Source organism: Tubulanus polymorphus, chromosome 7 (assembly GCF_964204645.1).
Source record: "Tubulanus polymorphus chromosome 7, tnTubPoly1.2, whole genome shotgun sequence".
NCBI classification, from domain to species: Eukaryota; Metazoa; Nemertea; class Palaeonemertea; order Tubulaniformes; family Tubulanidae; genus Tubulanus; species Tubulanus polymorphus.
The window spans coordinates 20,634,988-20,658,515 of NC_134031.1; the positions used below are offsets into that span (position 1 = coordinate 20,634,988).

At 39.1% G+C, this 23,528-nt stretch overlaps 1 protein-coding gene across 1 annotated transcript; it reads right to left on the reverse strand.

Annotated features, from left to right (window-relative positions):
• Positions 1 to 5,980: 5,980 nt before the first annotated feature.
• Positions 5,981 to 22,954, reverse strand: LOC141908876 (uncharacterized). The gene is made up of 3 exons (XM_074799138.1): positions 22,836 to 22,954; positions 15,174 to 15,326; positions 5,981 to 7,338 (listed from the first exon to the last, which is right to left on the reverse strand). Exons 1-3 carry the CDS (start codon positions 22,923 to 22,925, stop codon positions 6,295 to 6,297), a joined length of 1,287 nt encoding a protein of 428 aa, XP_074655239.1. The 5' UTR covers positions 22,926 to 22,954; the 3' UTR covers positions 5,981 to 6,294.
• Positions 22,955 to 23,528: the final 574 nt, after the last annotated feature.

Here is a 23,528-nt window from a genome sequence, read left to right on the forward strand (position 1 = left end):
GTTTACAAGAACTCTTCTATCAAGTTGAAATTCCTTCATTGAGAGGGATTTATTAAATTTGATATTAAATACTTTCATCCCATATGGCGCGAACTCGCTTAGTGTTTCAATATTTGAAATGTTCACGTGTAACTAATCACTTAATAGTTCGAATCCATCGAAGTAGAAACAGTTGGGAAAAAGGAAAATGAAAATTGATTTTCTCGCAAAGAACTTATCATCAGTTGAGGCGTTGTCGAAAAATGGTAATAAATGTAAGAATCTATATATATTTATTGTAAATAATAGGCTTTGTAAGAAATACGTATGATCAAAAATCCCAAGCTATTGGTTGCTGCTTGCTTATCGCTCGTGAGGCCAGTTAGCGAAGACACTGGTGGTCAAACACGATAAGTGCGTGACGGACGGAGCCCAGACCTGGAAGCTTCTTCTAGTCGTTTATTGTTGTCATAAGCCTTTTCTCGCGATGCCATTTTAAATAATGGTGTTTTTCACCAAGAATAGTTCGTATATGTCGTAGCAGATTTATTCATATTGACAGTTCATACATTTATATCATTCATCTCTCATTTCAAGCAGTCTTTCTATTCAATCAATAAATAAGTGTGCGGGGAACGCAGTAAACAGTTAATAAGACCGACACTATTTTTTGTTGTAGCAGCTGGACCATTGATATACTTTTAAGATAATCGAAAAATCGTGTTCTAGCTGGTGAAGAAATCTATTGACACGTAAGATTTTCCCTATTTTGAAATGCATTCCATGGCGAATAGATATGTGACAAAGAATGCAATGCAAAGTTTTATATTGAACTAGAGATTAAGGTGACTTTTTAAATTAATGTTGCTTCAAATATGTAAAGAATACCTGCCAAATTAAATACTTAGGCTCCGTATTAGGAATTATGAAGTTTTGTTACATAACAGATACAGCGATGAAAGAAGACAAGCAGTTTAGGATCCAGTTCCACGAAAATTGTTAATTTATTCATTAATCCCGTGTATTTTTTACATTTAAGATGGAGCTTCTGTTTGTAAAATTAATTTCAAATAATGAAAATAAATAAATAAAAAAGATAATCATTCAGTTTACGAAATTTCTTCAACGTCAAATATCAGTTTAAATGAGAAAACTGTAATGTTTATAGGTAACGATACGTGCCCAGTTTGCGCGGGTACGATCTCCAATCATGCGTCTTCCTCCGTGATAAACACATTTCCTTGTCGGTCCTGTTGTTCGCTAACGGTGATTTCGAGGAAATTACGGGTAATTTAAAGGTCTTTTTAGGCACTACGTTCTTCGCGTCGTTTTGCGTTACAGTCTTTAGTTTGATCTGCGGTAATTTACAAGCGATCGAATTGTAAGTTTTTTGTTGATTGTTGCCTATATTGCGATGGTACGGTTGTTTTTGATATTTAACACTGACCGCTATACTAGGATTGATTAACGCGCTATCCTCGCTACAGTCTGGTGTTATATTATCATTCACCTCGTTCGATAACCGCCTTTCGCGACCTAACATCACCAGCCGCTCCTTAGTCGAGTCTATTGCGTCTAAAAACATCGGAAATTCTAAATTGTCACTTTCTAAGTTAATGTTTTGGCCACTAGACTGCCGTTCCGTCATTTGTTTCATTATTCCAACCGGCGGAAGCATTATTCACACCCGACATAGCGCTTTTCATTTCAATTCAATAAATGATAATCTTCGCGCGTCGAATTCCGATCGATTTTACAAAGATTTTTCGAATTCCTAACTTACGATCCATGATTTAATTCCTGAAAACCTAGCGTACCTTCTGCGTCCCGGATCTGCATACGTAAATAGTTTACAATACAGTTCGTATACCTGGTTACCAATGATCTAACGATTGAAATTCAATAACACTCATGTAGCCGGTATGTCACGCTATCTCAATTTTCAGATCACAAAGATCATATTCATATAACACATTATATTGTTATTGCGTGGAGATTGTTTGCATATTGCTATGATACGACTGTGTTTACTTGTGAAAAATATCGCACGATTTGTGAACGTTGATTGTATATTTGTGTCATTCTACGTCATCGGCGCAATCTACCCATCTCGTTCCATTCTCCTCACATATACCGATGTAAAAAAATAAAACTGAACTTTCTTTACCCTGCCTTTCTTAGGCCATCTTGCATTACTCCTCAAACTATCAATTCTAGCTTGTTTAGACACAACGCCTGTAATCAAAAATCACGAACTCCGGCAAAAATGCGAGGTGTGGGTGAATCTGATTGTGCTCCTTCGGTTATTTCATTACTATTATATTATCGCTATCGATAAGTTAGAAATAATTAGCTGAAAATGAATTTGAAATGACTCTCAGTTATTACTATTATTGTATGTAATTAGTGTGAATAGAATTAGTTTTGTCTGTAGAACCGAAACTGAAAAACAGAAACGACCATAAGACTTCTTCGTCCAATTACACTACACAAAACCACAAACTGTAAATACTAAATTTTATTTATTTCGTTTCATTATTGATCATCATTATTTATATTTATATAAAAAGTAAACACAGAGAAAATATTTCACAACGTATTTTTAGTATCATCATATTGTCTAAAAACATTATCGACGCATTGGCGTGGCTATACGCGGAGCCGCGGCTATACGCGGAGCCGCGGCTATACGCGGAGCCGCGGCTATACGCGGAGCCGCGGCTATACGCGGAGCCGCGGATATACGCGGAGCCGCGGCTATACGCGGAGCCGCGGATATACGCGGAGCCGCGGATATACGCGGAGCCGCGGCTATACGCGGAGCCGCGGCTATACGCGGAGCCGCGGATATACGCGGAGCCGCGGCTATACGCGGAGCCGCGGATATACGCGGAGCCGCGGATATACGCGGAGCCGCGGATATACGCGGAGCCGCGGCTATACGCGGAGCCGCGGATATACGCGGAGCCGCGGATATACGCGGAGCCGCGGCTATACGCGGAGCCGCGGCTATACGCGGAGCCGCGGCTATACGCGGAGCCGTGGATCTTCGTCGTTTTTGGACCCACAACTACAGTATAACGCTCACAGAAGAAACTGAAAAAGAAATGTGTTGACATTAGACTGTTTGGCTTGCGATGTGTATTCCAATATCGTTTTGCGTCTTATTTGATTAAAAGGTAGCTGTATTCAACAGAAGAGTCGCGTAGGATATGCTTTCGTTATAAACTTTGTTTTACACGGTTCATTCGCGGGCGCCAGTTGCTCAAGGGTTGCGCATGTACTCTAAAACAATATTTACTTATTTATGCGAAAAGTGCGCCCCTGCTGCTTGACATTTATTAGAAATAATGAAATATCAGAAATACGAAACACGCCCCAAAAACGCTATTTCTTTACATACAGAAATGTAATTATATGAACATGTGTTTGCATCGATATTCTCGATAACTATTGATTATTGTATTAAAACTAGATAAACTAGGTCGAAATGCCACAGCCGTCTTGACCAAAGTAATGAAAATGAAGATGCTGCATCTTATCACACTACACTAAAAACCTAAACTTATATATACCGTACACAGGACGCAAAAACGAAAAGATTTCTTTCTTGCATGGCGTATTGCATCGGGTATCTTTTACTTGGTCCGAATCAGCCACCATACAATATTACCTGTCGTGCTATTCTATACGAAGTGAGTAATGCACAACTGAATTCATATCTACAGTTATCAAGAATATCGTTTGCATAACACAGGCATCCTCAATCGGCCGGGATTCGAACCTAATAGTATCGCTATACACTCAGCCACGGCGCGAGGGGTGCGCAGGTTCGCCACACGTAGACTTGTGGCACCAATCAGATTGCCCGTTGTAATCGCTGAGGCAATTTTCACGGATAGTTTAACTGGAAGGATTTCTGATTGGCTAATAATGACATAATCTTGCGCACTCGGGCTAGTGTGGCATGGTTTCGTATTGTGGCGAGTCTCGATGCCAATACGTTCGAATCCCTGCCGGAGCCGGGGATTTAACTACACGCGGTAACTACTGAAACAAAACGCTCATATAGCAAATGAGTATAAGTAGCCTGTAATGCGCGGACGTTTCATAAATGTTTAAATTACGACGAAATCAACACACCGGGCCATGCCATGTTTAATGTACCGAGATATCACCACATAACTCCAGCATCACGTGAGCTCAAATTCAATTGAAAGAACTAAACATCTACATACAAATGAGTAATTATACCGATAGTACAGCAACAAATATCCGCATTTACATTTTAAGTCACACGTCTATAATATGCCTTAAAGTATGTTGACATCTGTGCACATATGTTATTTCTTGACACGAATTCCCATTCGAAAATGTCATGACGTCTGTGTCCAATGTTCATTTATGTCGGCAAACTTTAGGCAATTACCCAGTTTTATATTGCAGAAATTGTTAATTGAGAAAATTGTGGAGTTAAATTATATATTTCAATCACCACAAAACAACATTAAATGCACATTAATTCCGTTCAACGGTGTCAGAGATCATTATGTATATTATAACAATACCTTATTATACAATCGGTGGGCCACCTTTCAATCGGTGGGCCACTATTCAATCGGTGGGCCACCATTGACTAGATTTTACATAAACAGATTCTTGTCAACGTACAACTTCTCGACATATCAAATACGAACAACTTCCCCCGATCAAACTAACTAAACAGATAAACCAGGTACAGTGAATGATGCGCCTACCGTACGATACGTCTCCTACTTGACGCGAAAACACAACTAATGCTCATCAAATATTAGCAAATGCATCAACTAGAATTACATCAATTTCGGGAAGTTCGTATATCAAATATTGCAAATTGCGAAGTCATGATTTGAGGTTTGTAAATATATGATAACCCGATTGAATGTATCTACGGTGCTTACGCGCGACCGAACTTTCACATTTGAGACATTTCGATGGATGTCGTTGTTGGAGAGTGCTTTTCGTTGTTCATTGGTTTCTTGTTGACACGATACAAGACGACATGAGCTCGGAGAAAATATCGTCGTAAACAAGCGTTTTAAGAAAACGTTTAAAAATAGTTCTTTATCTTTACCAACAAATTAATGCACTACACGACCTAGTTCTGTTAGAGTGGAAGTTGATTGTGTTTCTCATCGCTAACTGTCGCTTAAAAATAAATAATTTTCAATTATTCAACTCTGAAGACAAATATTACTCGTGGAATGGGTTTCATTGTTGCTTTCATCGCTAAAAGAAACTCAAGAACTTAATTTAAAGCAAATAGCCAACCACACTTAATGCTCCCATTTCTGTAAGAGGGTCATTGTGTTCGACATCGATTTTTCGTTTTTTTTTCTAAGGAGAAAAAATCGCGGACGAAATGAGGCTGACGAGACGAAATTAGTAATGTTTGAACAGAATTTGACGGTTAAAAAGCGGCACTAATCGAATTCCGTGACTATTTCCGCGCTGAATCGCGTAGTAAATGCAATATAGATTTTCGACACAGTCCCAACGGTATTACAGAAAACCACGTTTTGATAATGGGGCACAAACACGCAAATTCACTGCGTCATTAATCTGCTGTTAGGGTACGCTGAGAAAGTGAGCGCCGCTAGATATTCTATAGAGGTATTTCGGTGAGGTCGCGAACTCGTGTAATCATTCAATTCAAAATTTGGTGAAATTATTTGATCAAAAATGGAAAGAATATCGTCATAAATCAGAATGAGGGAACGTTTGGGTTGAAAATACTCTAATAATGGCATGGTTGTCATAGTCATGAAATTCATAATAGATTTGTTGTATTGTATATAGACGTCAGATTATGACGTTCACACGACAAACAATACATTTCACAACGCTCATCATTCAGCTCCGAAACTTCTTTTATTATTGTTACGAAAATACAAGCTGTTATGCAACAACAAACTGAACCCGATGTGTCAGAAAAGGAACCATCTTATAACATATCTTTTTTCCGCCCTCTTATTCCACCGACTTTAGTAGAACTGCCATCTGGTACATTTTTGTAAAATCATGTTTCCCAATAGACCAGTAGTTGTACAACTGTGGTGAGTAATAAATGACTAACCTCTGGCCAAGTGGACTAATTCTATTGGTCAACTGATTTTCACGATTTCTAGTACTAGTCCACTTGGCCAGTAGTTATAAACAGCTTGTTGTTTATGCGTAACAATATATATATACTGCTCCGATTTCCAACAGAAATACCTAATCCTAGAATTGATAAGATTCTGCATTCATGTTGTCCATGTAATGATGAATACCTCTCTATACGAGCGTGCTTTCCATTCCTTCGAAGCTACTCAGTAATAACGTGCGCTCATCAGTGCCCGTGCGATTATTAATACCGACACATCCCTCCTCGTCGTCGTCTACCGATTCCGATTCGACGATAAACGCCTGATTATCCCCGCCGCCTCCAGGGGGCGTTTTCACGCTGCTAACGATATCCGGTTTGCGATTATCGATATTCGATTCGTCCGCATTGCCGTCGCACTGGTCGAAAGCGTTGTTCCAATGTGAACTGGAAATCGAATCGCACTCGTTCAGTCCTTTCGTCTCCAGGTCGCTATCCGTGTACTCTATACTACCCTCGGGAATGGTCGGCAACGACAGGACTAGGTTATCGAACTCGTTCAGATCGGCAATACTCGCCCGATTGTCGAGCAACATATCGTCGAAAAGATCGTCGCACATTTCGTTCAGTTTTTCGCTAATACTTTCTTTATTGTACAGCGGGTACATTTCATCGCTGCTCGAATCGAGGTAATCGCCTTCGTTGTTCAAACTATCACTGCTACTCGAACTAGAAACCAAGTTAAATTGTCGACTATCGTGCGGCACTTGTAGCTTATCCATCGTCAAAAACTCGTCGACGGGGTGCTGCCGCGTTAGACACGGCGCGTGAGGCAACACTTTCGGCGGTGTTGCCGCCCGGTAGGGTCTATAGTCGTCCCTGCAGCACCCCCCGACGTCACACGTATATTCCATTTGATTACCGTAACAATAAGTATAATTATCCAATGATGATGATACACTCGTATCAGATTGCGTTAAACATAAAGCTGTATTATATATTTGTAAATCCCGTAAATTGGGCAGTTCACCACAGTCTGCCGAATATCCGTTGCCGTAGAAACTGGCCTCGGTATTGTTATTATAGCAATTTCGCCCGTCTTGCAATTTATCTAGTTCGAGACTGCAAGTAATACCGGGCGTGTTGCCTTCCCCGATTTCGCGAATATTTTCCAGAATGGCGCTGGATTTCAGTAATCCGTCCTCTTCGTATTCCATATATTCCAAGTCGTAACTCTGTGAAAGATAAAGAGCGTTTTATATTATCATAATCGACAACAGTATAAGACTCCACCCAACCCTGATAACCGATCAACTCGTCGGATAACCGTTCAACTCGTCGGATAACCGATCAACTCGTCGGATAACCGTTCAACTCGTCGGATAACCGATCAACTCGTCGGATAACCGTTCAACTCGTCGGATAACCGTTCGACTTGGATATTTTTAAAATATTTTTGTGATACTACATGTTTATATGAAATACATAACGCCAAACTCGGATATCACTAAGTCGGACACATTTTTGTACGATCTCAAAAGATCTGCGACTTGAGCGAAGTGCACTTTATATGTTTACGGTCCAGCGTTGTGGCCCCGTGTACTGTCGATCCACTCGATTTCAGACTAGATTCATTAATTGGAATCACTTAACAGATTGGTTCGCGCTAATGTTAGTGATTTCAACGACAACAAAACCGGCGCCCGGCTCGAGCACGATATAAACCACGCTTATTATCATCGATGAAAGTTCTTACGCGGCAAAGAAATTTTCCGTTGAAACTAAAACGGTTGAAAAGAAATGAAAGTGAGGAATCGATGAAGACGAACCGTCGACGTCGTCTGCGAACTGATTCACGGTGGAAGGTACCGTCGTGTTTATCAATTTCAGACAGCACAAACCGACGATGTTCGGGATCTATTTGAACATGTTCCATCTCTACAAACAAAATCGATCTCGTGGTCGATGGCCGCCGTAAACTGTACACATAAGCGGGCAGGGGAAAATTTATTCTAAAATAGAGTTGAAGAATATATTGTTTCAGCGATGGAGATATTTTCACCGGTGACCATTCTGATCGGCTGATTGGCTGAATAAGCTGACTAATTCCCGTTTTATGGTTCCAGGAGCCTCGTACTATGAAGGGCCTTGTGTTTGTTTCCAAATACAGGGGATTCATTGATGATTGATTAAGTTGATCAATTCATAGAATAAATCACATATTCTTGCATTTCGTTTCTACTAGTTCAATCCGTGATAGAGATCATTTACCAAATTATGCTAGGTAAAGGTTTTGGAGGGAACTTCTTCTTCATCGTTCTAGCGATCATATTATATTCTTAGTTGATGTTGTAACCAAAATAGCTGTATTCTGTAGGCTTTGGGCATATTGAGGAAATTGTAACCAGAGACCAACGGTGAAAACTGACTTGAATCGTCCGTGGGAATGTTCGAATATCAGAATTTTCAGAATCGGAAAGTGGCAACAAATGCTAGTTACGGCCCTGGTGCGGATGTTTCGGTGGAATTACACGCTCAAAAATTCACGGGCATCATTTGCAACGTTGGAATGTTACCGCGGTATAATTATATCGAAACAATGCTCCGAGGTTTGTATTGGGATTGGTCATCGGGTGACGTGCTTTCTCGACGCCGGGTGCTGCTAGTAAAGTGGAGCGTAGCGTGACATTTACATCACTCGTGCACCGGAAGTGGAATCGTGTGTATCGAGTGACAGAGTTGAACTGCCACGTAATAAAATTAGGTCATGACGCGAATTGGCGTCGAACTAATGAACGAACATTCTCACGCGCTCGCGCAGTCCCATTTCGGAAACACACCGATAATAAATTGCATCTTTTACCGAATTAAGAAGAGCCATCAATTACACGTAGAACTGTATAGTTAGGCCTCTAGTTTGCGCAGTGCATCTTTATTTTTCTCGGTAGCAATCGATGAAAGTGCAATATCGTGTTGTAAACAGCAGCACGTTTAGTTGAACCGAGCACGTTGAATATTTACTATTTATTTCAAACGCAATTGCACCGAATAAACGACCGTGACACGAAACGAAGAAGATTTATGGTAAAAAGACTGTAGATTTTATACGACTTTTATTCGACTAGAGTAAAACTACATAATCTGTATACTTTTGCTGGTAAAATCATAAGACTGTTTACGTGATACAGTGCTCAGCTCACATGTAAGTCAAATATGTATTTATGTACTTTTTTATCGTTAATTTTTTCATGTATTGTAACAATCGAATTGGATACTAATGAATCACATGGCTACTGTAGAAAGCGGGGATTCAGCGATGAAATACCAGGGGATCGCTAATGGCACCGGGCTACCGCGGCGCGTTTCAATTTCTTCCTACTTTTCAATTAAACTAGAATCGACTTTTCTCATTATCAAATCACTTTTCAGTGAAATCTACACCAAACACTGATTGAGAAAGCGAATCTTATATCTATATTCGACTTGTCTGATTTGAAAGCCTAAAAATCAAGTTCAAATTTCATTGAAAAAGAACAGATTTTCTCCACGAATGATCCGGTGTTTTGTTGTCTTTTGGAGTTTGTCGAATTAAGGAAAAAAATTAAGGAATACAAATACGAACAAAATATATTGAAAATGGACACAAGAAAGTCCCGGGAACCAAACTCATGTGGTTTTGAATAAATGAACTCTGAACTGATATGGCAAGTCACGATAACATGATACTAATGAAGCTATAAGAAGGCTTTACTTTGTCTGTGAAATCCCCATCGTCTCGAATCCCGATAAAAGAAACGATCTATTTCTTTTGTACGGCCTCAACACTGACGATGCCCAAATACAGAATACACAGCCTGGATACGTAGTCTGATATATGACTGGGACATGCACAACATGATAGTCTGATTATTATTCAACACGTCGTTCAACAAGAGAAGGTAATCACCTCGCGGGTCAGATTAATCCTGACCTGAAGTACCTTCTAGAATGTATCTCGCACCCGCAGGAATTTATCTGATATTATACGGTGATAATTCAAACCATTACGGGCTATTGCAGACGGCGCGATGAATACTGCTGGAGAGCGAGTAAAAAAGTTTAATGCCGATGTAACCGGATTGCGATGAATTTCGATCACGGCGTCGTGGTCTCATCCGTTCGTGACGTCGACGTAACGAGCGCATCTCAGACAAACATCGGTACGTAATGAGAAAAAGATTGACCCGCGCGACCTCGAAACGTCGCGCGGCATCGACCTGATGACCAGAATGCGTGATATTACTCGGGTTGAGCGTCGGTCGCCTGCTAATGCGGGTCAAGGTTAAAGAATATCTAAGGAAACGAGATAGATTTCTACGACTGCTTCAATAACGTGACTGAATGTGAAGGAAGCGTTCTGTCGACTGTTCAAAAATGTTCAAAAATGATACCGTGTTTCTCATTTCTACTGCGCTTAAAAGATGACCCGGTCGGCATATGTAGACATGTCGCTACATTTCCTACATAAACTGTAACTCTTCCAACATTCTACCGACTTCTAACCGTCATTCAACACATCATCAGCTAGTAATGTAATAAACACCCGAGCATGTTTTTTTTTCCTAAACAAGATATTCTGACGCTAAAAATTTAAAGCCTGTTTTCAGCCTACAAGAGACACACAGTCGGCTTATTTTCAATTACGGTAAAGCAACCGTGCAACTCGTTTTAGACGATGTTCGAGAGAAACCTTTAAAAAGACGTAGAAAAAAACGAGGCACCATTAAGAGTTACCTTTGTCACTTGGTATTTTCCATTAAGTTTATTGACGGTTGAGTTTGATGTTTGTTTGCCGTTGGGGAAAAGAAAAAGACGATAAAAAACCGTTTGATGTTTCAACAGACTGTTTACTAAAAGAACACGAACATACTTAATTCCAACGAACAAGAATTTCGGCCTCAAAATTGAATTACAGCCAGACTCTGTACCACTTCACCTCGTATCGCATAGAACAGATTACAGGTCGCATGTCTGACTTTGTAATTAGAAATCATCCTTAGAGAAGTGGATATTCTTTATAAGAGTTTCCAGACTAAACACCTATGCTATCTATGTTTTACATGTTCTAAAGTTTCCCAAGGCGTCCGGTCGTAAAACATATCCACGGGGGACCCAGCGATGAAATATGCCGGCGTTAATTCTTATTGGGACTTCTTCAATTAACGCTTACTGTTTACCAGACGTGCATGTAATTAAATGTGATTAAACACTGAGTAAGGAATTAGTTTTGTGCCGATGCGACCGCGAACTGTACTCATCAAATTCACATTTCAAGACGATATTTCAACTCGCGTTTGGTTTCATGTAATCTAATAATTAGCTCGACTGTACAGGATTTCACCAGTTACTAATGATAGCCGATATAATTGCTACGACTAATAGCAATGAAACCCCGCGGTGTATAACGGTCATATTTCCCAATAGCCCCCGACAATCTACCTGTCCTATCAATTATTGATCCGGGTAATTCGATCAATTGCAAGGTAAGTCTGATCGATGGCGACGCAAGCTGATACGCGCGGTACAAAGTTTGCGTCGGAAAAAATTGCTAATGCACTCGATTTTCATTTTTTTTTTCGTAAACTCGCTACAGCTACGGGAGAACATTATTGGATTCGTCACTGCACCTAAAACGCTCCGATCGATTGGGATGTCAACAACGATGCTTATTTTGCTTTTGATAGAATCTTCTGAAAAATAGGTTTGTTTCCCCATGGCCTGGTAGATATGATGCGTTACCGTGAAGTCATGATAATTGATTGGAATTTTTCATGGAATAAATTTTGGTCGAGACTATAGTTATTAATGAGGTGTATGTATCAGTGCTCAGGTCCACTTGTCACGAATGGTGAAAAGTACAAGTGACAACAGTTTTCGTTGTGTTCAAGAAAACAGAGTTCAAGTTTAATGCAGTCATTCGTACCCTGTTACTGTGAAAACGATTCGAAATTCTAATTCAGTTTCAAAAAGCTTTTCCTTTATTACAAAAATTATTCCCTCAAAAATCGAACATGGTCATAAGTAGTACTAAGGATAACTTTCCCTTCAAAACATTGCGCGAATGTACGAGACACCCCATGGATAAACAATGATGTCGTTTTTCAGTTTCAGTGAAGGTTTCGTATCTTTATCCTTGTCACATTTCCCGACTAAACTGCTACCCCTCTCCATTACATGCATACGCACTGTTCGGCTCTTAGCTTGTGCTTCATGTCACTTGGCCGGTCAAATTAGTAATGTGTGATGTATGTTGTCTGAGACTGTTACGACGGCAGAGCCTGACACAATTCCCATAAAATGTGATATGTGGTCCTCTTGATAAATCTACGCTTCGTTACACAGCAAATGCAATAGCTCCTCCGCGTTGCCCCCTTCAAAGTGCGCGTATATCGACACACTTCTGTATATACAAGAATTTTCAAATATGAAAGGAGATGAAAAGCGTGCAAATAACCGATATCTAAAAAAAACATCCGATGATGAAGATCGTGATTTTATATTGAAAGTTTTCCTTCTATATCTACTTAAAAGAAAACGTGGCGAAAATTGGAATATTTCTATATAAAATACGGTCAAGTATATTGACGTGAAACCTTATACTATGAAGTATCAGTCAACTGAGAATAATGAAGAAAAAGTATGAAAATATTTGGCGTATCAGTAAACTGAATCGGTATTGAAAATGGCTCAGAATTATTGAGTCATATTCTCTGGTAGATTTTTCTTGATATTGTGAGTCTTTATTTAGGCGGTTATACTTGTCCATTGAAACCACGGTTTATGAGTAGTAATTACTTAGGGCACAGTTAGTTCAGCTCGATCTCTTATCGTCCAATCTAACAATGTCTACTTTTCGACCGTTGTAATGGTAAAAGCAAGTGCAGGGTTGACCACCAGGGTTGGCCACATTTTCCAGGTTCGAAAGAACGAAAAACAAATATAAACCTACCAAAGTCTCATCCACCTTCTCACGCCTATTTTAACAATATACATTTATCAAAATTAGAAATATCGTCGGTTGCAAATCGAAAATAAGAAATGTAGTCGGCTTTCTGTTACTCGCTGCTTAAATATGTATCATCATATATTCTGCTAGATATTTTCGAATGACTGTTGGAGAATGCGAGTTAATTCACAGTTAGCGCCGTTAGAAAGAAACGTGGATATGAATTGGATATAAACGTCGTCGAACTTTCTCCCCAAAGAGCTGAATAGCTAGAAATCTGACATTTAGAAATCATCTATTTTCTGGTGATAATCCGAATGGAACTAAACACATGTCATCAATGATATTTCAGCGCCCTATATTACCAACACGACGGCCCGAAGATGAAGATGATGGCGACGAAACTGTTTCGCTGAAATATCGGTTTTTACGACGGTTCGTCTGCCATTTATTGAGCAATTATAGATTCGGATTCAGCGAGAAAGAGTACGATATCACGAAAATCGAAGATCGGCGGGTTTCCTCGACGGAAATCGCCGTATCGCCTGCCAGGAGACAATACACAGCCTCCAGACAGGCCGACCTAGGTCGTGTACGGTATTTCATTAGCTCATATCGAAAGCATTTGCCGAATAAAAGTTTACCGAAGGATTTTCCTCGACGACGCATTAGCTGTGTCGGAGACACGGTGTGCATACAACACAGCGCGCTGAGGTTATTTCGTGATTTCAAAGAATACCAGTAAAGCCGTGGGGATATAGTATTTCACCCCGGCCTTGTTGCACTGTCTGACAGCAGACACGCATAAACAACCGACATACAAAGACACGAAACGAGAGACATTTGAGGTTTCGAAAACATTAATTTTGACACAATCGTCGCCACGTATCTTTTTTTGTCGTCTTCTAGTGTCGCCGAAAAAGAAACAGTTTAGTCGAAAACATGTTAACGAGTATACTGTGTGCGTCTGGTTTCAGATTCCAAAAACAAATTGATTGAATGCGAACCTAAAAACAGGTGTTATCAAACATAAGAAATCCCACAATGATTTCAGCAAAAGACGAAAAGTTCATGTAGTAAATTGGTAACGTTTCGGCTATGAATAGCCATCATCAGGCGAACTGATCAAGAATAAAGTTACGAGATATTCATACAAGAATCAAACATAGGAAGGGACTGAATGATTGAAAAGTTGAAAGGCGAAAACCTTTTTTCATAAGTCCGAAAACAAGAAATAAGATTAAAAAAAATGTTGAAATGGAGAATTGAAAAACGATTTTTCAATCCACGTGAAACACGATCAGTCGAGAAGATAGTGTTGATAATTTGTAATGGTTGTATACACTAGTCTCATACCCTCTTACAGTAGTAAAACTACTCGTAAAACGCTACTCGAGTCGGTCTAGAGTCGGTAAGTTTTACGAATGATCCTTGACGGATTTACACGGTTAAACACTACCGAGTAGAAATGCGTAGTCTAATATACACCCTTTTGTTGTGCTACTCGGATATCGCAATTCACGTCATTGGATGGAAAAATATGTTAATAACCGATCGGGCACATTGAAAATACCCGGATATAAGAACGATTTACACGGTTATATATATAGTTTGAATCCCTTTTATCTTTATAAAGCGGCAGTTGTTAAAACACTTTAAATCGGAGAAACTTTTTATTTGGATAGTACAAAATGTTAATAATCGATCGGACACCTTCAAAATAACCGTTTGTACGGTTATATAGTTTGACTCCCCCATATCTCATTAAGCACCAGTTAGTATATTTTCAATTAGAGAAGCCTCTTTATCTATCAAATTCTATGTAATTTCTAATCTTTCTCTATATTTTGTGAAGAGCATTGAAGTTTTCATAATGTAACTCACTTTTAAGTAATAAATTATCATTATTGTAATTTGAATTAAATAATTATGATCTATTGAATCAATACATTATTACTATAGTTATTGACGAAGTTAAAACACTATACAATGAATCACGAAAGAAAAGAGTTGAATAAGTAATTTCCGATGATTATCGATATTCTAAGTTGTACGACTTATATTCATTAGTGATAAGTATCTTACCGATTGTTTGATCAGTTCACACTTTTGGTCGGTGACGAAACTCGGGGAAGGCGGCGCAGATGACGACGCCGTTTTAAGTAAAGGATTAGCTTCGTGTTCGTCGTCTTGAAGTTGAGATTCCTGATTACAGCGATCAGGCGTCATTTCCGGTGTCTGCAAAATCATGAAGAGAAATAGTTATTGAAAAGCACTTTGTAAACGAAGTATCAATAGAAAAACATTTTAACTCGATAAAAGTTGATTCACTTAGATTTGATGATATTAGCAAATATCGAGGAAATCCTCGATCCAGTTTCGCGATAGAATTCTAACTCAAAATTTCATCTAATTGATTTTGGTTACTTCATGTTTCGATAGGGCTTAAGGCTGATTTTCTTGAGCAGACTCCAGCTAGCTTGTTCATATACGCTTAGTGACTTCTTTCTGCTGTCCACAGTTCTTTCAGCTCGGGGCCAATTTTCCGGGATTTACGGGTGGTTGGTTTCCTGCGGCAACAGGAGAAAGCTAGCTATAGTAACCGCTCGTAAAAATCATGCTTTCGTATCACGTTATAAAAATAATCATTCTTATAATTCATGTTTATGAGAATCGAAATGACCCATTTTTAATCTAGAAACTTGCCTGTCAACAAAGTGATATTGTAGTTAAGAAATATATGTTTTCCTCTTTAGTTGAGAAAATCTCATTTCAATCTTAATTCAATTTTAATTGATAATTCTTTTAAAATGTGAATGAGTTATTCGAAGAAAGAATTACAACGAATAAACCATTTTTAGCTGATATCCGCCATTTTGTTATGAAAGTTTTGTCCTGTATTGTTGGGTCTTTATTCTAAAAACTATTTGTGATGCATTTTCTATCATATTTCACCGGACTCCTTTCGACAACTTTGTCATATCTAAGTCTCAAAGCAAACTTGATAATTTTACCATTAAGACCATTGTCTAAGTTTAAGTTTTATCGTTTGAATCTAATTTTTGCGATTAATGAAGTAAGAATTTTTAAAAGAAAACGAACTGAATAAACAGCAAATGACGTAAATTTCGGAAAACTTCCCGATAAACGAATGATGCGTAATCCGATGATCTAGATTACATTAGCCGGTTAAACTCGGTAATCATTAGTGGCATCTAGAATTGCATCGGAATTCGGTGACATTTTTTATTAGGAGACGCTCGAATTTCCGCGATTTACATCAGCTCTAGGCGCGATGTACGCTTCTGCTGCTTTTCAATAAGAGTCGTCATAGAGAATAAATACACAGGCGGTTTTTAGCCGGCATTTAAATAATTCATGCTCGAAGCATTAGTTTGAGATATACATCATATTGCTTGCTTGCTTGCTCCAAGATTTTCAAGCGACATCGAACGAATATGCGGTGTGTGTATCGTATTCGGAGAGAGATCGATGATTTAAGAAGAAGAAGAAGATCTCGCTGCAGGTTGTTGTCTCGCAAGTTACAGTGAGATCGCTTCGCAAAAATGGTGCGCTGTCAGTCAGTGTACCTGTATACTGTGTGCGCGATAGCTTAGAGTGGTGACAACGAGATATTTTTTCAATATATATATATATAGATAATATGAAATAAAATAGGAATAATAACCAAAAAACTACAACGATATTTCGTATACTGATTATAATCGTGAACGAAATAATAGAAATGCTCGTGTAAGAGTTTTAGATGTGTGAAAACTTGGGTTGAAATCAATATTTTCAGTGAGCGATGTGTTATACTAACATGGGCTTCCCAGTGACTATTCGGGCCGTTATTTTGTTAGTAATCAGTTGATCTGCCTATATTGTGCATCAGTAAGAATTTCTGTGCTCTAAGTTAAGCGAATGTCCGTTTGCCGAGTAAACTTAAACTAAACTTAACTAAACCAAACTAAAATGTCGCACGGAGGGGAAGTGTGAGTGACACTTTGCGTGAGTAATTTCGCTGTAAACATGAATTCGGTGCGGTTTTATTCTCACGGGGTAAGGGGTATTACATTGTCGATGCTGTTTAATGTATAGTTTAAACCAACAGAAATAGACGGGCGACTCCGACGAGAAGACATGACATCTCGTTCTTAATATATAGATACGCGGGTATGATAAACTAAAGTTCAATCCATAAATAAATAGTATAAATAATAATAGATACTAGGTAAATAGTAATAATATAAATTCTTCAACTCGTCGACTTTGCGATGCACGAAGAAAATCGATGATATCGGACTGGAATACATTCGCTTCCAACGTGTTCAGCGTCTTTGAAATAGCGACGGTTTTCTGAGGTGACGGCATCAAACTGAAGTAATTTTCTCATGTAGTAAGCTGCAAACGGATTCTTTAAGATACGTGACCGGTTTTCGTTAACGCAACGGATCAATATTCAACTACAAAACTAGTGACCTTAACAACACGTTTAGTCCTACGAACTGTTATCTATTTGGTTGGAAGCGACGACTTGGCGCCTGTTGGTATCAACAAGGAAGAGATTTATATCATCCAGTAACTCGGAATTTAAATCATCTTAGAATAATCCTACGTTTAAAAAAAAAACATCATTGAATTCTGAATTTCTTATCAACGTTTCTATTATAAGACTTTGTTTGTTTTGCTTAACGTCATTCGGATCTTGGTTTCCAAAGACTTATCGTCTTGGATTGTTCATTTAACCTCACGACGGGACGACCTTGAAGTGTGGCCCGCACACTGTAAGCAGCCGGCGGCAGGACTCGAACCCACTTGTCACTCAGCACTGATATAGTGAATTATATCGCTGATATTCCCTTTGACAACATAACAATGTTTCTACGAGCAGATTTCAACGTCACTTTGTCTTATTTTCAACTATCGTCAGAGCCTTCTCTACACCATTGACGCATAAACTAGATTTTAGTTCATTTTTACACGCATTATGAAAGTCAGGTTTCGGTAATGAAATAATCAACTAAATAAATACGGCGGGCGACAACAGCTGCCCTCCGAGACATTCGGATTATTTTGGTACTCCGAAAATCAAAACTCATTTTTCATCAGCCACTCGTGCCTCTACGTCCTTGGCCGTCGTTGCAAAAGCGAAAGGTCGAACATGAATAATCGCCCTGCGCAACGCGGATTTTTATGGCCGACAGGAATGATTTTGGTTTCAAGCAGATTTTACACGTTTCTGTATACAATCGGTCCCGGAGCTGTATAAATACCATAACGCCTCGTTGTCTACGGGTTTGACGTGCATATTCAGGAAACAGTAAAATATTTTGTTGTCGCAGTTGCCGAGGGACATCCGCTCGGGTTGATTTAAGTATCTCGTCTAACGACATTTTATTGTTACAATATTCTATCAGCGGCTCGCCATTAATATGTCACGTTGAGAAACCACTTATCTGAGTGTATGCTTCGACAAGTGCGCCATATACGCGGCGTTCAGATCATCTTAAATCACACGTCAGGCTAATATGATTTCCGACAGTAGAAACACGAAAATCGCCGCCACTGCCGTCGCGTGATATGAAACCTGTCGGAATAATTGATCAAATAACGATTCGAAATGGGTCAAAATAGGAAAGGATACCGCACTGGACATCTGCTATACATTTGTCTCTAGTGTTGACCTTACTTAAATTATGATATTACTAAAATCGTCTGTTCTCTTTTGGTGCCAATTTAGTAGGGCGGGAAGTCCTTCGGATAATTTTCTACGACATACTCAGATTGTCCCAAGCGAGTACAAGCGAAGGACACCAATAGGCCTCAACATGCCTCCATAAGTCCGTGATATTGATGATGATGATGATGATGATGATGATGATGATGAGTAACAATCTCATGCAATCACCTGAATCGAACCTAGGGTTCTTCTACGCACAACGCAAGTTGAAATTGATATCCATTTTCATTGAAATGTTACATTATTGGACGTCATTAAGAATATATCTATATATAGATCTACATTTAATCTATCAATTGTGAAGTATTTTTTGGACACACACATTTAAAGAAAGGAAATGAAATATGTTTCTCCACATTCCCGGATTCGCGTATAAATTGGTTTATACAGATTTGCGATGTCGTCATATTTTAGGAGGAAGTTGTGGAAACCACGACGTTGATCAAATACGAACACAGATTGAGTTCAGAGAATTATTGTAGCCAGAGCACTTAATCCGATAAATCAAAACATTGCGCGATCGCCGCTAGGCAATCTGGACTAACATGACGATTTATTATACAACCATATCTAAGGCTTGGTTGATAGCTGGTAGATCTAGTTTTTAAGACGCTGGACATGTATATAATGTCCAAATGTTTGAAAATACCCGGAGATGTGGACGCACAAAGAATTCTACTAATGTCTACCGTCTTTTTTTGACCGATGGCGTGATGTGAAGAAAGATCGTATATTGACCTGAATCATTTAGAGAATTAGCCGTCGCAGTTGTGCGGCTCAACATACGTTTTCTGGTTTAGGCGACGAATAACAGTACAGATTAATACGCGAATGGCGTAATTTGTAAGATTTCGACAAGCAAAAGGAATTTCTTCGACATTGTTCCTCATTGTCGGAGGAAATTTCACTAAATAAATAAACACTTAAATATCAACTGCGGGTTTTACTTGTCAACTCAAAATATTGAGATTAATATCAGTCTACCGTCAATTTATTCGATTGTATGAAGTAATATATATTTAGTGATATGTTAGTTTCTCGGTCGAGCTGGGGCCAAAGGATGGTTAACTCCTAACGTGTAGTTAACGTGCACTAACCGGTCGTTAGCTAACGGCTGTTTGAGCAACACTTTTTAACCAACTTTTGAGCGACCGGGAATCCAGCATCTAGGGGCCGGTTGCATAGTCATTGCTTAGACCTAAGACCAGTCTAAGACCAACTAAGTTAGAAAGCCAATCTAACAACTTAAGACCTGTCTTAAGATTTAAGACCACTTTTGGACTTAAATCACGACTGTGCAACTGGCCCCTGGTTTTTAATCCCCAAGAAAGAGACATCCTATCAGTTCTATAAGTGGTGATGGCGAAAGTTTCAATCATCTTTTCAGGGTGATAGAGATTGCGCAGAAGACGACGATATATCGATATAGATATTTCCAACCGTCTGCCAGACTGTCGCGTCGCGGGCAGCAACTGGCAAATATATACAATATTGCCAGTTCGGAAAAAAACTCCGATATCTCCGTTTATTAGATAAGACCGAATAATAACATAAATTGACATATCTCCTGACAATTGAAATAAGAGGTTTTCGCTTTCCTGCTGAAGCAGATTTATGGGCGATGTCAAGTTTTATAAGCTTCGGATCGTTTGGCTATCAAATATAATGTGTATCGCCACATGACAGGATTGATTTATTGCGAATAGAATCCCAAGACAAGTAGTGAAATTTCCTATGAAACCTTCAGAAGACGGGCCATTAGTAAATATAGCATATTCACTGGATTTCACCAGCGCGTGTTTTTCAAGAAATGCATTCCATATGAGAGTAATCAAAAGTTGTTGCAGAAAGTTCAATAATGGAGTTTTTATGGAGGTTGCTATAACTCCGTGGTTTATGGATGGCACCAGCCTTTACGAGATTGGCCCATAACATATATAGACATTTACAACATCGTCTCATACTTTACGACGATTCTTCGCGTGTCTTTATCAACATCAGCCCCGAGTATCGAAACATGATATCGGTTCGGATGCGAAAAAACGCCACCGGGATGGATAACTGCTGACCACACGGATCGTGTGAATAATTCACCACATTCAGCTCACCATCGATCGGGCACTTTTCAACGGCGGAGTAAAAAACTATTAACTGATTATTCCGTGACTGCAGAGGTGCTAAAAAACTGCAGCTTCGGGGCAGATGACGAAATGATTCGTAGTTCTTTTTTTCGACGCCGCGAAAACCGGTTACAATAATGTTTATATAGATTGATAACTAAACTTCGTTATTTCTGACTACTGTGTCAGTCGATATGTGCACTTTGTCATCAATGTTGGCGTTTCAAAATAGCATTTAGAATTGTGAATTGTAAATTTTGGCATTCGTTTTGTAAATTGAATATATTTATTTTCTATCTGAGTGAATTTTGAGTAGTCATTTTTCTTCGAGGCATCAACAAACTTTCAGCTCTAGTTTTTTTTGTCCTAGGATTTCACCCGGAGACGTCACCATCTAATCCTTTGTCGTTTGCTGGAGATGACTTAACAATGGATATTCTACGTGATTCTACCAAGCAAAGAAGCTCCCATGACGGCGAAGATATTTGACGAAAAAGCTTTTCGGAATAAAAACATCTTTTATCATCATCATATAACAAAAACGTTATCACAATATCTATAATAAGTTGGCCCCAGGTGTACATGTGATATTTGATGGATTCGTATTTGTGCCGCCACCTATAGTGGATGGGTGTATCGGTGTGTTTCATAAAGTGAAATAAAGTAAAACTAGAAAAAAAGGAAGAATTTCCGTACGTAGAATAATAGAGTGACGACTTTTGACAGTGCTCTGAGCGGTCAGACGATAGAAATGATTTAAGTGCCATCCATGGACTTACCGGTGACTAGAATCTAAGGTAATATCGGTGGGACTGGGTTTAGTTCAAATCAGTGACCGATGATCATGAATTAACTCAATTTAGTCATAAATGATTAGCTTAGACTCAAAGATTCATAGCTGTTTTCGTGGGGAAGTCAAACCGACTCGAAATACACGATAAACCACATAGCATGCGGTAAAGGTGTTGTGACAGTGTTGTTGTAAGTCACGGTAAATCCATTTCTTTTTAGTGATATAAATGGAATTCGTGCGATAGAACAGGTTGTCAACATAACCTCACTTACCACAGCTAATATAAAGTAAATAGGAACTAAAACACAAAAACCACGATGAAAAAGACTTAGTAGGAAGACCACGAAACAAATGGCACGGTCTAAAATAGTACTTAAGACTAAACATCCGTCCAAAAACGATTAGGTTGATTAAGGTTGTTTAAAAGCCGACAATCAACAGAATCTTGTCTGGGGTCTGCGATGAAGCCCTTCGTGGTGACAATTTTACGCCAAGAACGTTTTTTTTTAGCAATTTCTCGTAAAATGTCCTGTACATTTTGATACAGTAACAGAAGGCTTGTTTTACGCAAGATGACACTAAACAACTTTCCAGTAGCGGAATCGTTAGGTTTACATCTGCCGGTTATTCAATTTTAGGACATCTTATGGATGAGGTTCTTCGTCATTCTTCGTCTTTAGCTATCATTTGTTGCACGAAGAAATTGATCTAATCTGGCGCTGGCAACAGGTTTTACGGCAGTAAAGAATTTCAAACATAAAATTTTCAATTTTACATTTTTTTTAAAGAAATCATATTGGACTTGTGGCGCAATGGATAACGCGCATGAACACGGGTCAGATGATTCCAGGTTCGAATCCTGGAAAACTCGGGAAGGCATTCTTGGGGAATGTCGCAATGCTGTTAATGATGAAATGTATTATGAATAATCGAAAACGTACATTCAAATTCGGCCACCAGTATTATATAAAAGCACGAAGCATCTGTCACTAGATGTTCAGATATAAGACTGACTCATTGTTAAGATTGCCAGGAGATGCTCAAAACAATAAAATGGCACGGCACGGCTGGCACCTATTTTTTTGAATTACCTGTTTAGCGTTATCGTGGTTATTGGCCGCTGGTGTATTAGCGTTACGTAGAGCTACGCTACAACTGCGGAACGTTGGTCGTCTCGCCATCGCCTGCTCTTCTCTCTGTCGCTTCAAATAATTCCTGTGTAAAAAAAGAAAAATAACCGAATGTAAAAACCGCAGATTTTGATATCATAATAATCAAAATCAGCACTTATGTAGTGCAGGTTTCCCCGGGAGGTTTCCTCGCGAGAAAAGTACAGGGTACTTTTAATTTGTATGGACCATAGGGAGAAGTACACATGTTTAGAGTTCAGAAGTAATCTATCAGGTCAGTTACCTCTCTCGGTACGGTAGAGGATGAGGATATGAGTATGTTGTGGTGTCACTACGGTCTGTATACCGGGTTCGAACCCACATGACCTTGCGTCTTAACGCTCTTATCATTCGCCACAGCGCTCCGGTAACGTAGCGAAAGAAGACATTTTTTTTTCATACGGAACATATTTATTCATTTGTCCAAAGTAACATGACATGGGAGACGATACTTAGCGAAATGTCATGATACACACTTTGTACGTGTAATCGATATGTGTGTAATTAGGTTCAACAAAAAATTCTGTAAACTCGACCGCCGATCACACATCTCTACTTCGATTGATGATTTCGAAATCAAACTCCCTGTTCAATCCCGGCGAAAAAAACCTTTGG

What these genes read in the sequence shown, in the direction of transcription:
- LOC141908876 (XM_074799138.1), bottom strand. Translation starts at nt 22,925, where the DNA reads ATGGCGAGACGACCAACGTTCCGCAGTTGTAGCGTAGCTCTACGTAAC. An exon ending in ACCACGATAACGCTAAACAG is followed by an intron (nt 15,327 to 22,835) that starts GTAATTCAAAAA and finishes ATGATTTTGCAG; the next exon opens with ACACCGGAAATGACGCCTGA. An exon ending in GTGAACTGATCAAACAATCG is followed by an intron (nt 7,339 to 15,173) that starts GTAAGATACTTA and finishes TATCTTTCACAG; the next exon opens with AGTTACGACTTGGAATATAT.